This window comes from Oncorhynchus kisutch, linkage group LG3, assembly GCF_002021735.2.
Source record: "Oncorhynchus kisutch isolate 150728-3 linkage group LG3, Okis_V2, whole genome shotgun sequence".
Classification (NCBI taxonomy): domain Eukaryota; kingdom Metazoa; phylum Chordata; class Actinopteri; order Salmoniformes; family Salmonidae; genus Oncorhynchus; species Oncorhynchus kisutch.
In genome coordinates, this window is record NC_034176.2 from 30,777,338 (window position 1) to 30,795,553 (window position 18,216).

The 18,216-nt window shown below is 42.6% G+C and overlaps 2 protein-coding genes across 2 annotated transcripts; one reads left to right on the top strand and one right to left on the bottom strand.

The window, feature by feature from the left end:
- Positions 1-6,629: 6,629 nt before the first annotated feature.
- Positions 6,630-12,109, top strand: LOC109880295 (eukaryotic translation initiation factor 4E-binding protein 2). The gene is made up of 3 exons (XM_020472513.2): positions 6,630-7,091; positions 11,036-11,227; positions 11,533-12,109. The coding sequence occupies exons 1-3, from the start codon at positions 6,956-6,958 to the stop codon at positions 11,562-11,564; spliced, it is 360 nt and encodes a 119-aa protein (XP_020328102.1). The 5' UTR covers positions 6,630-6,955; the 3' UTR covers positions 11,565-12,109.
- A 2,236-nt stretch (positions 12,110-14,345) lies between these two features.
- Positions 14,346-16,912, bottom strand: LOC109873729 (nodal homolog). Its single transcript, XM_020465422.2, has 4 exons — positions 16,899-16,912; positions 16,122-16,321; positions 14,677-15,500; positions 14,346-14,566 (listed from the first exon to the last, which is right to left on the bottom strand). The coding sequence occupies exons 1-4, from the start codon at positions 16,910-16,912 to the stop codon at positions 14,414-14,416; spliced, it is 1,191 nt and encodes a 396-aa protein (XP_020321011.1). The 3' UTR covers positions 14,346-14,413.
- Between the last annotated feature and the right edge of the window lie 1,304 nt (positions 16,913-18,216).

Sequence of the window (18,216 nt, forward strand, 5' to 3'; positions counted from 1 at the left end):
GTAAATCTTCAAGGACATAAGGTTACACATCCTGTAAAAAAGAAAGTGCTCCTAGAGTGCTGGGATCATGAACGAGATCTGAATACAAATGTTTGGTGCATAGGTAATGTCATGGCGAGAGATAGGACTGTTGGGGAAGGAGTTCAGCCCCTCTTCCTGCTATCCCACCTTGGTTGCTCCCTCATCCAATGATAGAATGATAGACCTAGGGATGCTTGACAGGGTAAGAGCTGGTGAGGAAAGAGTAGATCCAGTAAATGTTTTAAGTGAACGTTTAAGAACTCAGTACTATGCTGTCTTGAATATATTCACTGATGGATCTAAGGACCATAAAACAGGGAGGACAGGTGCAGCTTTTAGTGTTCTTGAATTTAAGGTGGCAGTGACAAAAAGAGCAACGGATCGTTTATGCGTATACGCAATGGAGTTGCTGGCCATACTCTTGGCTGAAGAATGGGTGGAGACCAGACAGGGTAATCATCTACTCTGACTCATGTGCAGTACTGATGAGCTTAAATTCATTTGTGTCACAGAGAAGACAAGCTTGAGATTTTGCAGGGCCTGTTTAGGGTGAAACAGACGAGGATATTTGTGATGTTCCTCTGGGTACCAGCTCATGTGGGAGTAGAGGGGAATGAGGTGGTGGATCTTCTCGCCAAGCAGGCTCTCAAACATCCTAATGTTGATATTGAAATGTCAAATCAGTAAAGCAGAATCCAAGGGGTTTAAAAGAACACTGGTTAAAAACAAATGGCAAGAGTTGTGGAACAGAGAGGGAAAGGGAAGACGCCTGTATATGATACAGGAAAAGGTGGAGGCAGGGAGGTCCTCAGGTCGAGAGAGAAGGGAGGAAAGTGTAACACACAAGGCTCGGTACATTGAAATTGGTGGGGAAACATCTGACTGGGAGGTGTGATCACTGTCAGGAGGAGATGGAGACAGTGGGAAACGTGCTATTTCAGTGCCAGCAATATGGGAGGGAAGAGAGAGATTGTTGTTAGATTTAATGAGTAAGGGTGTTGAAGAGTCAAGCTTAAGTGAACTGCTGGGAAAATCTTCAGGGGTTGTAGTATTTAATTGTGTATTTCGAGAATAATGGGTAGGAGCTTAGCACTGTTGAGTGCTACATCCCAAGGGGTTCGTGCTGATTGTACGGAGATTGTATCAGCCGGTTTAATGGCTTCCTTTGAGAAGGCAAGAACAAGATGTATGTCAGGAGAAATGCAGTATTATCATAAGGAGACGTATATTTTGAATATGGAGGAGGAGTGGAGGGAAAAAGAGAGGCAGAGGAGGACTAAGAGAGAGAGGGAGGAAGAGTGTGAATCAGTTAAGAATGGTGGAAAAAGGGAGATTGTTTGTTGAAGAATGGTAGAAAGTGTAAGCAGAGTTAGCTGAAGACAGGAGGATAAATTGAAGTGAATGAGGGCAGTAGGTGTAGTGAAGTTCTCGGAGCCGAGACTTGCACCGAGGGTCAGGATAAAGATGAGTCTGACAGTAGGAGTGAATTTTTTGGAAAAAGTGGACCCTTGCCTTTTGGCTGATCCATTTGTGGTTTCAGGGTAGGTGAAAACAGAGTTGGGTGCTGTGGAATCGGTGAGGGTAACCAGAAGGGGTCTTGTGATAATTGTTTGTGTTTCTGCTGATCAGAGGGAGAAGGTGCTCCGCGTTAAAAGAATGGGGGCAAGAAATGTGATTCTTTTTTTCTCTCAAGAAAAGGGCGCCATTGAAAGAGTGATTACTGGGGTAGTGGTAAATGTAAAAGTTGACCAACTGAAGGGGAAGATTCCAGGTGTTTGTGATGCTCGTCGTTTGGTGTGACGCAGACAGGGTGGCGTGAGTGGTGAAACAGAAGAGTCATTGTCTGTTCTTTTGAGTTTTGATGTTGATTCTTTGCCCGACAAAGTGATGTTAGGATATATAAGTTATCCTGTACGAGCTTTTGTGCCAAATACATTACGATGTTACAGGTGACAAGCTGGGGGGGGGGGGGGGGGGGTCCTGAGGGGAGTTGTGTGAGTAGTAGAGGAATAGGCCAACAAGTGATATCTATTTCAGTAAGATTGGATTACAAATAGCAACATGAGACTAATTTCGGGAGGTGGCGAGCGTGACTGATGGCAGAGAGAGGAACGTAAAATCACAAAGGGACGTGAGAGTTTGTTTTCGTGGACCAGTGACCACTGTTTGGAAAGCTGTGGCTAGCGTTCAATCATTGATAAACAAACAATCAAATTTTACTCGGTATGGCAGCGGTTCGGCAAGGTTGTGCTGTGACTGGGTCAGAGATGGTAGGAGATAGTGATGGAGCAGAAAGTGAAGCAAGTATGGAGCATAGTGGTACAAATGAAAGCGGGAGAGAAAGGGAGCAGGGGTTTGGAGGGGAGTGAGAGGTCTATGGAGACAGAAAGGAGGAAGAAAGGGAAGTTTGAAGGGAGTAACAGTTTCCAACGCTAGCGGCAGCTCGGAGTTAGAAAGTGCCGAGGAGGGGCAATAAAAGAAGTGAGGGGAGCATGGAGTTGAGGAGGAAAAATTATTCTGAAGTTTACGGAGGAAGGGGGAGTTGGGGCGATGAGTCCGATAATGTTGACGGCTGTGATAAGAGTTGATTGGGGAAGTTGTCAATGCTAAAGTGTTAAGAGATGGGAACTTGGTGTTCTGTAAGGAAATGGTGCAGAGGGAAAAAGCTCTGAGTGAAACATATTGGGAAGTGTGAGGTGTTGTCGAGCAGCTGGAGTGATCAAGCAGGGAAGCAGTGGATTAAAGGGGTGATAACAGGAGTGCCTGTGAGTGTTAGCATTCAAGAGGTAAGGGACCATTTGAGAGGAGGCGTTACAGTGAATGTTCAAAGATTGCAAGTAACAAGGGGTGGAGTTAGGGGTGGAGTTAGGGTAGATAGTCTGTCTATTCTGTTACACTTCAAGGATTGGGTACTGCCAAATAAAATAACCATAGGAGTTATTATGTGAGGGCTTATGTACCGAAGCTTTTAAAATGTTAGAACTGCCAGAGATTTGGGCATGTGGCAACAGCCTGTAAAGAGAAAAAGAGGTGTGTTGGGTGTGGAGGGGAGCATGAGTATGGGAAGTGTGGGGGTGGGGTACAACCAAAGTGCTGCAGCTCTGGGGGTGCTCATAGTGTGGCATATAGTGGGTGTGAGGCTATGAAGCAGGCATTGGAGGTGCAACAAGTGAGAGTGGATAGAAGGGTGTCATGCTGAGGCAGTGAGGGTGGTCCAGGTCTAGGGTGGTCCATGTCTAGGGTGGTCCAGGTCCAGGGAGATACAGGTTCAAGGGAGAGATGGGTAGGAGCATCTAGACCGGGGATTATGTGGCAGGTGGGCGGCGATATAGGGGGGTGCCACCTTCATGAGGCAAAATCTTCCCTACAGGATGCTAAGCAGAGGTATTGAATAGGAATATGTGGAGGTGTGGTTGAGAGGAGGGATGATAGTGGTAGTGAACTACTATAATCCATGTCAGGCATTGGACCTAGGAGTTGGTGGAGGGCCAGGATAAAAGTAAGGTCATGTGTGGGGATTTGAATTCCCACAACATGCTCTGAGGGGGAAATGGGTGGATGGAAATGGTCAAGTGATGGAGAATGTGATAGAAGTTAAAGATCTGGTGTCCCTGAATGATGGTCGAAGGACCAGGATTGATGTAGCCACAGGGAAGGAGTCTGTGTAACGGCAAGGATCGGACCAATACGCAGCGTGGTAGGTGTCCATGATACTTTAATAATAACTGAACACAAACTCAATACAAAAATAACAAAGTGAATGGAAACGAAAACCGAAACAGTCCTGAATGGTGACACAAACAACAAAACATGAAACAATCACCCACGAAACACAGGTGGGAGTAGGCTACCTAAGTATGATTCTCAATCAGAGAGAACTAACGACACCTGCCTCTGATTGAGAACCATACCAGGCCAAACACAAAACACAACATAGAAAAATGAACATAGACAACCCACCCAACTCACGCCCTGACCATACTAAAACAAAGACATAACAAAAGAACTAAGGTCAGAACGTGACAGTCTGCCTTTGACCTCACTGCGATGGCAGGAATCTGTGAGTGGGAGGTATGTGAGGAGTCGACAGTGGGGAGTGATCATTACTCCACCTGTGGGGGGTGATTAAGAGGTTGAGTGGGGTCAGAAGGGAGTGGAATTATCCAGTGTTGACGAGTGGGTTGGATGTGGCAGTAACAGATGAGAAGGCAGAGATGATGGCGAAAGCCTTTGTCGAAGTGCATAGCTCTGCACATTTGTCAGAGGAGGGGCAGAGTGGGAGAGAGAGAATGAGAGAGGAGCATCTTGGAGTGCTGGATAGGAGGGAGGATGTATATTATCCATTGAATGAACCATTTACCATGGCAAAAGTAAAAATGGCAATAGGTAAGGCTGGGTTAACCTCACCTGGGAAAGATGAAGTCTGCTATGTTATGTTGGCCCATCTTAGTGATAAGGTTTTGGTGTTGTACAACACAGTGAGGCAGTTGGAAGGAGGCAGTAGTGGTACGATTCCGGAAGCCAGGGAAGGACCCAACGAGGCCAATAAACTATTGGCCAATAGCTTTAACACCTTGTGTATGTAAGATTAGGGAACGTATGATTATGGAGAGGCTAACTTACTTCCTGGAGAGCAGGAGGCTAGTATCACCACATCAGAGTGGGTTCAGGAAGGGAAGAGGAACTATGGACCCAGTACTCTGCTTAGAAGCAGAGGTCAGGAAGGCTCAGGTGAACAAGGGGACTGTTTTAGTGGTCTTTTTTTATGCGGAGAAGGTGTAATATGTGGAAGGAGGGATTGTTAATCAATCTTGATATTATGGGGGTTGGAGGAAGAACGTACACCTGGATAAAGGATTTCCTGTTTGGAAGGTCTATCCGGGTGAGGGTGGGAAAGTCACGATCAGACAGCTACCCGGTGGATAACGGTGGGAGCGTGATTAGTCCTCTGCTATTCTCAAACATGATCAATGACATTTACTCTCAGGTACAGCCGGATATTGGGAGGTTGTTATTTTCAGATGTTAGGGCCTTATGGAAGAGGGGACAAAATGTGCAATACATAGTCAGGAAGGTACAGGAAGCAATTGATGAGGTTGAGCGGTGGGCATTAATGTGGGGATTCAGGTTCTCTGTAAAGAAACTCAGACAGTGTTCTTTACCAGGAGGAAGGTGGTAGATGAGGTATGCTTGAGGTTATATGGGAGAACTTGGAGAGGGTAGGGGCCTACAAGTTCCGTGGGGTATACTTTGACACTGGGTGTTCCTCATTGAGGACCATGTATGTTGCATTGATCCGATCTGTAGTAGACTATGGCAGTATAGCGTATGGTTCGGCAGCCCGGACATCATTGGAAAGGCTAGATGTCATACAGGGACAAGGATTCAGAAAATGTGGGGCGTTCGGACATCCGCAGTGGCTATACTGCAGGTGGAGTGGGGGGATATGCCATTGCAGATTAGGAGACAGCAGCTGATAATGAATTATTGGGTCGACCTACAGAGAACTCAAGCTTTGGGTGGGTGGGTAATACCCAGGCGAATGAGATGGGACTGTATGGAAGGGTGTTTAGTCCAACGGTAGCTATTCCTGTAAATCCACCATAGCCAGTAGTTGATCTAGAAGTGTCAGAGATACTTCAGAAAGACAGGGAGGGTGTTGCTCCATCTGATTTGTTTAAGAGAAGCCATTGACACAAATGGTTCAAAAGATCCAAGAACAGGACCTACTGGGTCAGCATTTGTAGTGCAGGAATGTGGGGTGGAAGTCAGAAAAAGTATTACAGATCAGCTGGCTGTATATAAGGCGGAGCTGATGACTATACTGTTGGCTTTGCAGTGGGTGGAGAAAGTCAAGCCAGACCGAGTTGTTAATGAGTCTCCAGTCCGTTAGGTCATGTAGCAGACATGACCTGCTTTATGAGGTGCTACAAACCCATGGCAGGATTAGATGGATGGATATACAGATAAGATTTACTTGGGTTCCAGCCCATGTGGAGGTGGAGGTGAACGAGGCAGTTGATGTACTGGCTAAACAAGCACTTAGAAGTGGGGATGTTGTAGTTTCAATGAGCAAGGCGTAGGCAAAAAGCCTGATATGGACAGTGATGGTGCAGAGATGGCAGGAGCAGTGGAATAGAGATACTAAGGGCAGGCATTTATTTCAAGTACAGAGGAAGGTTGGAGAGGGGAGGATGGCAGGAAGGGACAGAAGAGGCGGCTACATTTACAAGATTAAGGGTGGGACACAGCCAGTTGAATAAGACCTTACATGTGAAAGGAAAGAATCCAACAGGAAAGTGTGATTATTGCCAGGAAACAGAGACAGTGGAGCATGTATTGCTACAGTGTGGGATCAGAGGGAAAGAGAGGCTGAGATCTAGTATGAGGGAGAAGGGGATACAGGAAATTAGTTTAACGTGTATATTGAGTAGTACTTCATTAGATATAGTCTCAAACATTGTGGATTTAGTTTCTCTTTGTCCCTGGCCCACACTCCAGTACAGTAGGTGGTGGTAATGCACCATAATGTTGGATGCCAACCGCCGATAAACCCCACCGACGAAGAAATGGCAACACCATCCACCAGTGGGGGGAGACGTCATGTCAATTCTCTGCTTGGAGCAGCTCTTTCCTGTCTGTTTTTGAGTGCGTGTTGAGTGTGGAAGAACGTGTGCTGCTAAGGTCGTACAGAACCTAGTCTGTCGGTCTGCGTGTGGGAATGTGTGGTTAGTTTAGATATTCAACATTATTTGCACTTATGACAAAATAAAGTATTTGTTTTTATTTAGGAATTAGCTTGCTAACGACCCAAAGCAAATAATTGAGGAAGCAGCAACAGGGCACGTTGTTTGCTTTGTTGTTTTTCAGGTCCAAGATATTTAGCTAAGTTGTCCAATTTGTAGTTATTAGCAAACGCCCCTGTGTTTTGAAGATGTCTACGGGCTGTCAGAAGACCACTACTAGCAAGGCCATTCCGACCAGGCGGGTGACCATAAACGACGCCTCGCACATGCCCAACGACTACTCCACTACTCCCGGGGGAACTCTGTTCAGCACAACACCTGGAGGTAGCTAGCTATAGCTAGTAGCTAGCCTTTATAGGACTAGTTATATGTCTTATATGTCTATGTTATAGCTATGTAATATGTAAAAGCACGACTGTTTATGACGTGGTTATAACTAACTCAACGGGATATGATTGTTAGCCTGATTGCCATGCGCTCGAGCTGTGCAGGTGCCCGTAACACAAATCTCGATAGGGTTATCAAACCTTTAGACAAAGGACACCTGTCTAGCAATGAAACAAATGTATTTAGCAAAAATGTTTGTGGTGCAATGTTGTAAACTGACAAAGGCTTTAGCCAGCGATATGCTCATGCCTCATTGCATACAGTGACTGTTGTTGTTTTTGTTTCTGCTGGCAAGTGCCATTATTTGCATCATCAGCTTGTTAGCTCGTTAGCATAGCTTTTTGTGCACCACCACGGTCCTCATACCTATGTTTCACTGTGGTTTCAGAGTCCAGCAATAAGACATAGCTACGGCATTAATATTTGTGTGAACTCAACCTACTATGTGTATTGAACATTTATATTGCCGTGTACAGCCATACCTATGCATTGTGGATCCGTGAACTGGGGTGTCAGTCTACTCCGTGACACACACAGAACATAACGATGTAGACTGGTGAGCGAGCTAATGTGGCTCATTTCACAGATGGATCAGAGTCCTGCAATAAGAACTAGTTTTAAGACGCTAATATTTGTGTTAACTACACAATTGTGTCACTGAGTAGGCTAATACCCCATTTCATGTGGTCACAATCCATAGGTTATGCTGTAGATCTATAGGTAAAGCTTTGTAAATGCAGGCTTCTTGATTTTTTTGACAGGCTTCTGGAACATTTCTTACATTCAACTTTTTCATGTTCTATTCATAGGAGGCACTTGGCTCTGTGCAACATTAGTCCTTTCAATATGGTGTGAAACAGCGTTGCAGTACATGAGTCCCTGACTCGAGTTCCGATTTTAAAGACTTGTGACTCGACTTGGACTGGCCTTCCTATGACTTGTATTTGCACTTGGACTGGATAGGCTACTATGATAAGCAGAAAATTAGCAGCACTGGGTGCGCAGAGCAGCGATAGTTCTGTTTTCTAGTAGTAGGATGGACACAGCCTACATCAAGCTTGTGCGCAAGCGACGAGTGTGGGCAGGCTCTGCCTCCGATCCTAGTCTACACATCACGCAAGCGACTAACTTGCTTCCTCATAACCACCAGTCAGTCAACCTCTTACTATTTAGCTTTTCCTCATTAAAAAAGGCAAACTGCTTTATGAAATTGAAAACACTAGTATTGAGTTTAAGAGTAAAACAACGGTGTAGCTATGAGTCTCTCTCTCTCTCCTTGACTATTGAAAAGTAGTCTGTCTACCCTCCAACTTTCCTCCCTGCATCCCATAGCCAGGTTCTGATAAGTCTCCTTTTACTTTTCACTCTGCAATAAATAACTACACAAATATCAGTCAGTGATTACAAAAGAGTAGCTGAGAGCCTGTTACAATTATTGCAAATAGTAATCTGGTCAGGCGCATTAGCCAATTCATTCTAGCGACCATTCATCCTTTCATAACATCATTACTGATTTGACATAACTATTGAACATTGAATTACGTGTGTGAGCCTGTGTATGAAGGACTTATTTGTTTTATAGGCTATTGCAGGCAATTATGACCATTTGGCAACAGTAGGAAAGTATTTGCGTTACTTAATTTCTCACATAAAAATCTTCCCTGCAGCCCCGCACTTCTACTAAATCTGAGGCAAATCTATAGAGGCAAAAATCTAGTAGCGACAGACGAGCATCGAGTCAGCAAGCCAGAAATACGAGCAAACAAAAAAACATCAGTAACCAAAATATCAAATATGTTTAATGAACCCCCTAATCATCAATCAGACTTGAGCACTTGGACCAGGACATCAGCCATAGGGACGCGTGACTCGACTCGAGCAAAGGGGCCTTGGGACTCGTGGTTTAGTGATTCGACTACAACGCTGCTAGACACATTGCAAAGTAAAATAACCTGACATTATCTGAAATGTTTAAGTATCTGACATTTTAAAAACATAGTTGTTTGCATCATGCATGGATTGCATGCCCTTTTCAATTTAATTATAAATATGTTGGCTAGGACACTTTTTTTTATTAAACTAGGCAGGTCAGTTAAGAACAAATTCCTATTTACAATGATGGCCTATGGAACAGTGGGTTAACTGCCTTGTTCAGGGGCAGAACGATATATTTTTATATTGTCAGCTCAGGGATTCGATCTAGCAACCTTTCGGTTACTGGCCCGATGCTCTAACCACTAGGATACCTGCCACCGCACTTGTTGCTTGTCGTGATGTGTTTAAAGCATTTCCACACGAGGCCTTTCACTTCCTCCCTCTTCACATGGTCACAGCTAAGGCGTTGGTGGTGCCGTTCAACACTGATTCAGAGATGATTAACGCACTAGCAGAACCTGCCAGATCATGTTGCAGTTTCTTATCTTTCAGCAGCTGCCATTCTGAACCCTCTGTCACAAGAGACACCATTAACAAATGTGACATACAACTTTCAATGCATTTATAATGTGAAATGCATTGAATGTCATGTAAAATATGCAATTAAAAGCAAGATATGATGGATAACATTGCTTTCCTACTCTGTCTAGGCTTAATTTCCTGAGTATATGTGTGTGTTGATATGGTGGTGAGCTGGTTAACTGCCAGGGTGTGTCCCAAATTGCACCCTATGCCCTATATAGTGCACTACTTTTGTAGAGGGCCTGTAGGTCAAAGGTAGTGCACTATATAGAGAATAGGGTGCCATTTAGTTTACCGCTAATATCAATCCAATGTTAAGAGGGGTAATGCACTGAGGGATCCCACAGATGACTCCTCATGTGGGAAATTCTGGCTCAGAAAGCAGCTGGCCGATATAGCTTGCATTGAACCACCATTTTGTGAGCAGATATCAGTGACTTTACTCTGTGGGCAGATTGGCACAGAGGACAGTACAAACAGAACAGTTTTTGCACATATCTGTGTCAAGGATTCATGCAATCATGTTGGTGCCATTAGTTTTATTTTGTGTTAATATTACGGTTAATTTGTTGTAGGCTATCGGTTGAGTTTGTTGAGGGCGGTATGTTGATTTATGTACTTGGAGATTATGTTGTAAGGAAAAGCACTTTAAAAAATATAATTTATTATTTACCCTGAAAAAAAAGATAAACTCAACATATAAAGTGTTGGTCCCATGTTCCATGAGCAGAAATAAAAAATCGCAGAAATGTTCGATATGCACAAAAAGCTTATTTCTCACAAATTTGGTGCACAAATGTATTTAGATTCCTGTTGGAGAGCATTTCTCCTTTTCCAAGATAATCCATCCACCTGACAGGTGTGGCATATCAAGGAGCTGATTAAACAGCATGATCATTACACAGGTGCACCTTGTGCTAGGTACACTAAAAGGCCACTCTACACGCCTGGCAGCCAACCCATGGCTGCACCCCTGCCCAGTTGTGTGGAATCCATAGATTAGGGCCTCATTAATTTATTTCAATTGACTGATATCCTTATATGAACTGTAACTCAGTAAAATCTTAGAAATTGATGCATGTTGTGTTTATATTTTTGTTCAGTGTATGTATGTAGGGCTTGCACTTCAGTCAAACAACTCAGTGTTTCAGAACAACTGTTAGCTCACACGTCACAGTGAGAAAGAGGCATTGTACCTAATCTCTCATGGAAAGACTACGTAAAACAAATAAGGCATCTTTCAGGTATGGGTTAAACAAGATTACACAACCTTCAGTGTATGTGGTTTAGCTGCAGGCTTTGAACCAAATCTGACTGCAGAACAGGATGAGTACTAGTCCTATATGGTGGGATTGTGCGCCAATGTACGATCTGCTCGATCCATTAAATTTACATGAACATCTCATACCCTCCTCTCCCCTCAGGTACAAGAATCATCTACGACCGGAAGTTCCTGCTGGAGTGCCGCAGTTCCCCGCTGGCCAGGACTCCACCGTGCTCTCTCCCCAACATTCCAGGGGTCACCAGCCCACCCTCCAAACACATCAACAATGTAAAGGCCCATAACAGAGAGCCACTGAACAACAACATCACTGCACCTGCTGACAAAAGCACTGGTAAGAACATGATCCTGTCAGGCAGGCCAACTATTTACTCTTATCTCAGGCATTACAATGTGCCCCCAAAAAAAACATCCCCGAAAACAGTCAAACGAGATGTATTAGTTTTATGGAAAATATATAATGGTATTTAATAAGTGAAATAAGATCAAATGTTCAGATTTACTGGTACCTAATGGGGTTCAGGTCATTTTTAAGTTTTGATATTTACCCTTATGTTAGTATTGCCTGCCAGGCTACAAATATTTAAGGTGAGTAGGAAATAAATAAATTAACACGTGTGTGTGTGTGTGTTTGTGAAGGTGACGATGCACAGTTTGAAATGGACATCTAACTGTTGGTGGAATGAGCATTCAAGAGGGATGTGAAACAACTTCACTTACTACCATGATGCTGAAGAAGAGGCCCAACCAATCGCCCACCCAGACTTGCTACAATATTGTCACCTTCTGTGTTTACAGATGAAGTCCATTAGTTGCAGTTTGTTAACTTTAAATATCAGCTGTATTGTTACTGTAAAATAACACAAAGGTGGTTCAGGCGTGTGAATGAAGTGTTACCCTCTTGACTCACCTCTGGGGCCTTTCTCTTGTGGAGCCAGCAGCAACACTGAAAAAGATTGCTCCAGAGGAGTGGTGTGGCGGTAAAGATTCAATTTCTTTCATTCTTTAATTCTTCATTCATTCTTCATTCTTTGCCACTCAAATCAATCTTATCATGGGTTATCCACACTTCACTGCCTTCAAAATACTATTAATTTTTTCAGATAAAAAGATTGTCATACATAGGAATGTAAAAAATATATAGAGAGAAATTTGAGACAAAAAACTACATTTTCACATGGTTTGTAAGAAGAATCAATAAAGAAAATAAAACATATTTGGTAGTAGACTTGTTTCCTAAAAAAGTAACCAGTGCACAAAGGGAGTTGGATAGAATGAGTAGGCTATGTGTATTGCAAGATCAAAGGATTGCTTCTGTCAACCCCTTGGGCACTTTCGGTTATCTGGCAAGTGTCATTAGTCTCGAGGTAAATGGGTTGACCGACTGCAATACATGTTACTTTCGGGGAAAACACTTTGTATCTGACAGAAAACAAACTAATGACCCAGGAAATGGTTATTCCACCAGTAATATAGCAGTAGTATAGCAGGGGCAGCAGGTAGCCTAGTGGTTAGAGCATAGGACTAGTAACTGAAAGGTTGCAAGATCGACTCCCCGAGCTGACAAGATAAAAATCTGTCGTTCTGCCCCTGAACAAGGTAGTTAACCCACTGTTCCCAGGCCATCATTGAAAATAAGAATTTGTTCTTAACTGACTTGTAAAGTCAGTAAAATACAAGTAATACTAGTAAAATACAAATAAATAAAGACAGTTTTTTTTAAATTACGGATAAGTAATCATAAAACACTTAGGCCTAATGGTCTTGAGTTCACATAGGATGACATTTCATTATTATGAGTTAAAAATGAAGCCTATCAGGTCCTGAAACGTTTCATTAGACATGTACATGAAGCATATCAGGTCCTGAAACGTTTCATTAGACATGTACATGAAGCCTATCAGGTCCTGAAACGTTTCATTAGACATGTACATGAAGCCTATCAGGTCCTGAAACGTTTCATTAGACATGTACATGAAGCCTATCAGGTCCTGAAACGTTTCATTAGACATGTACATGAAGCCTATCAGGTCCTGAAACGTTTCATTAGACATGTACATGAAGCCGTCAGCCAATTGTATCTAACTGATGATACCTTTTTTACATTTTTGCTCGAAATCAAAACGCACTGGTAGAACTTAATGTTTGCTGTTCACATCCATCAAAGGCTATCAACGCCGCAGCTACAAATCCACTGGCACGCTCCCGTTCTTCTGTGAAGGAAAGCTGTACATTTCCAGCATCTGTAGTGTGGCAGGAGTGACCTAAGTGGAATTCTTCAGCAAGTTCCCTCCTGCAACTGATAACATTCCAGAACCAGCAGCCTGAAAAGCGGTAATCATTACACACCATGATGTCCTTCCTTTCATCAAAGAGCTACACTGTCTCTCTGTACTCTGCACATAAGCAGAGGCATATATGATGCATATTGGCTCTAAATTAAATAACTTGAATTGTGATTATTAAAAAAATGGTTCCAGTCTTTTTTTAAGCATACATGATATGCTTTAGAAGCGTTTATATATTTTTTAATTTAAAGATAATTCAATAAATTCTATATGCCCCCGTTTCTGTCACTCTTTATTACTGGCACCCCCAAAATAAAAAACGCTTTTTTCTTTAATCCAATCACCACCCCTATCTTGACCCCGTCATTCCTACATGTTGCTCTTTTCATTTGCTCCCTTTACCCGCTGCTTCGAACGCAATCAACTAGGAAATTGCTCGCCACTGACGACTTCCCATAATCTGAGCAGTAATACTATAAAATAGATGTGGAATTTAGTTGAGGGTGGTAAAGCTGTTAACAAGTGACTGGTTCGAGAAGCCATAAACACACTTGTCTTGTTCAGTTCGTCAAGACTGCTTCAGAACAGATTAGACTTGGTCAGTGCTGTGATAGACTATTGGTTGAGAGTCAATTACATCAAGAAGACAGTCGAAAGTTCAGGCGAAGATGATGCTGTAATGTTCTAGAGTTCGCTCACTTATTTAGAGGATTAAATTAATAAATGTCACTTCGATTAACGGAATAAAATGCTTTAATATAGTTATTTTTTCATTGTATGTACAAAAATATATCTTGTAATAAAGGATTAATAAATGAGTGAAAATATAAAATAATCATAACAATTAAGGCACTATTTTGGCAGCATATTTCTTTCACTTCTTGAAAATTACAAAACACTGACAAACAATATAAAACGTACAGCCTAAAAGTAACACCCAACATGGGTAATAAATATTCAAATAAATAACAGTACATCTTTATCATGCTGGTTCAAACAAGGACAAATCTTCTAATATGGAATGCTGTGGTTCCAGCTGAGATCATGACATAGGCCATGATAGAATAAGATATAGTAAGGACCATAGCAAAGAAATCTATCTTCCTTGTGATAACGACCACACACAACTTTCAAGAGTCATTCCATGGCGCACAATATATTCCAAGCGAAGCCTTTTAAATAAGTGTTTTCACAATAGTCTTTGTGGTTGCGGGCCCGATGTGGCTGGGGTATCAGTGACAGCCACACTCCTCCACGATCATGTCCTCGTGATGCCGCAACACAACGTCTTCGTCCCCGTAGTACAGCATGGACAGCGGGCTGAGGCGCGTGGGCACGCAGGACGGACAACCCACGCGATCCGGATGGTACAGTCTCAACAGGCTCTGAAAAACACAAAAAGAAAATAAGCTTTACGAAAAGCTGCACTGAAGATAAATGCATATTAGGAACTTAAACCAAATATAAAAAGTGTTGTTTTATGTTTAGATCTTACTTGCATGTATGCGTGGTTGGTGGGACTGAAGGATTCATCCACCGGAGTAGGGCACTCGCCCTCGCAGCGGAAGGCGTTGTAGCGTTTTGGATACACAATCCACTCGTTCCAGCCGATGTGGTCGAAATCTACCCACATGTCAATCTTCCGACAGAGTGGGCGTTGGACGGCTTCAGTCGAGGACCCAGTAGCATTAGCTGCAATTCCGCCGGCCATTCGCACTCTCTCCATTCGGTTTCTCTTGTGGCGTCGTCCTTGAGCTTCACGGCTGACTTGGTCCAAAATTGCGTATTTGGAGTGCTCCACAGTACGGATGAGAGTGGGTGCGCTCTCGCCATCTCGGGACAGGTTGTGCTTGGAGAAGACAACCATCATAACCCGTTCGTCTGTCGGATGGTGAACCTTGATTTTCTTGTGCGTAAAATGCCCGATGTAGGCCATGTCAATTTCCTCTCCGTCGTCCGGTGCCCCACTCTCGTGTTCTTTCTCTATCACAAGGACTCTTGCTTCTTGGCTTTGCGTCACTGTGTCTCCCTGGTGCATCCAATATTTGAGCAGAGCTGTCAGATTGAACACGTTCCATTGAGACCTGGTGTCACTGGGCGATGCGCCAAAGCTGCCCAAGAGAAGGCGCTCCTCGCTGCACAGTTCAGTGTCAGACTCGCAGTCCTGCTTTCGTGAGTGATAAATGTCCAATGTGACGTGTTTGGAAGCGGAGAACGCTGGTAGTCTGATCCGAAGCTCTGACAGCTGGACGTCGTCACTCGCAGAGATGGAGGACATGTCGAAAGTAATGGTCCATTTCTCACCCACTTGATGGCATCCTGGAAAAAAAGTAACAAAAGTCAGCAACCCAGTTGTATGCAGTCAGTGCGTAATCAACAAGACAAACTTTACGCAGACTTCACCATAAACTAGCCAAACCATTCAACAAAATGTCAAAACGCTGGAGGGAGAGGGAAGACAGGACAGAGTAGGTTGTGTATTCAACCGCCATTTGTACAGACGTCTGTAGGGCTAATACACACACCCACTCAAATAAAACAGAAAAAACCTTTAAAGCCGAATAAGCATTGTGACACTTCTGGGTTGTAAAGGAGGATCTGATAAACACAGATAAGACAGCCTGCAACCAGGCCTGGCAGTGATGGAGAGGACAAGCCTGAAGAGATATGTGGACTGGTTCGGACGCTTGCTTGAACTACAGGTCAAATGACATCATCATATAAGACTACAATACACGCGCCAGTCTGTATTGGTCCAAAAAGTAGCAAGTTAAAGACGGTAAATGCATAAAATAATGTTGGAAAGCCAATTGAAAATGGCAAACAAATTTAACAAAATAAGGATCCTCTGGGAATGTTGCCAATAGTGTTCAAGTTTTCATATGCCTAAACAATTAATTGAAATCAATACTTTAATTATTAATTATACTTTTTACGTACCTTTTGCTATCAGACTGAGGACTGAATCAGAATCGTGTGGAGAGGGGCTGTTATCGGCTGCGGTCTTGATGGAGCGGTACAGCTGCATCATGTATAGAGGGTACCTATGGGGATGGTACGAATTCAGATATCCTAAACTGGACTCGGGTGAGCTCTTGTAATGCCGGGAATGGTGCAACAGTTTCTCCGAACTGCAAAGCCTGAAAAAGCAGACGAGGAGCGCGCAAAAGACGAGCGGTGCCAAGCCTACCATTTTGACTGAAGCGGTGTATCCACTATAGCGCTATAAGTCACCTTGAAAGTAAAGACAATAGGAAGATGGCAACAACTAGCCCTCTTCCTCTAGCTTCTCTTGGTTTGAAATGATGCCGTGAGCAGACAGATATCCAGACAGGGCATTTATAGTGGACAGCTGCCCTTTGATGACACCAGCCATCACAAACATCTCAACAACCCTCTGATCCCCAGTACACATCAGAGGACAACAAGACAGCATGTAGCCAAGGTCCGTCTTTCGAAACTGTCAAGACATTTACAGGTAGGACTATAATCCTTTTCTCATTTATTAAGATCCCAACTGTTAGAACCCCTTTATCAAACTTTCAAAAACAGTGATATTACTTAAACATATATTTTTTATTAGGCCAGACAAGACAAGCACATTTTGAGATCAGATTAGGTTCTCTAATAGGCAAACATATTTTTTTAATTAACCAATTAGGTATACCATTGCTTGTTTTAAATATTAATTACTATTTTTGTGAATACTTCACTAACGTTTCCTGCATCATCCTGGCCGCCTTTAAAAAAATAATAATTAATAAACAAAAATAAATAGAATAATGTCATCAACAACTCGCATGACCACATTTTCTTGACTATAGTAATAGTCATTTATTATCGGGTTTCTACCTATCAATTTGAAATCCAACCCATTGAAGTGCTTCAATTAGATAGTATACAAAAATACCAAAGCACTTTTATTGGAGATACTTTCCAAATAGTCCGATCCATTGATCGTGGGACCGATGTCCACGTTTCAAAAGCAATATTTTGGATGTTGGTCGGCTGTGAAACTGAACCAATTTCAACTGCGTTAAAATAAAAACATGGGTATATGAAGCTTACAAGTGAAATTAACCTCTTAAATGTAAAGTCTCCATACTTTGGGACCCTATTTGATTTTTAAAAATTCAATTCAGTCTGGTATGAGAACGGTAGCCCCTATCTGCAAAAGCAGGGCGTCTGCAGAAAGCTGAGTATCTTGCCTATGGATCGGTGCAGTCAAATCTTAGATATGACTAATGACCATATATGGGCATACGAATTTATAAGGGCAAGCCGAGCCGATGACCTGATTTCAAGATGCCTGCTACCTACTTTCCTAGTTAGTGTTGTGAAGCATAAACGGAATAAACACGGAATACATTGATACACGCTGAAAGCCAGGGTACCACAGATTGAGGATATCTTATGTCTGCCTGTGACCTACGGTTATTGATCACCAGTCTCCAGAGTCAAAATGTTTATTTTACACAATGTTTTCACCAAACATCTTACAAGGTAAGCTTAGATTTGGTCTGTGTTTGAGCAATAGTTACAGTGCCTTCAGAAAGTATTCAGAGCCTTGACTTTTTCCACATTTTGTTACATTACAGCCTAAAATTGATACAGCCTAAAATATTATTTTGTAACCTCAATCTACACACAATACCTCAATGATAAAGCAAAAACAGTTTTTTTTATGTTTGCTAATTTATTACACAAAAAAACAGATATCACATTTACATAAGTATTCAAAATAATTTTCCAAAAACAAATCAGATTTCAAAATAAATATGGCTGAGATGCAAAGAAAATTCAAGGAGAGGGGGTACAAAAAATGGTCAGATTAATATTGCCATTGAGAAAATTCAAAACAAACCGAGACATGATCTTTTTCAAGGACAGTCTCGCAAAAACAAGCATTCTTGCGTTCTAACTATGCGCTATTCAAAGTGCTCTGAACAAATTAAGGGAATCGTTTAAACATTAGCATATTCTAAGCTCCGATGACAGTATCGATAATGTGTTTTCCGACCCTCCCTTGATCGTA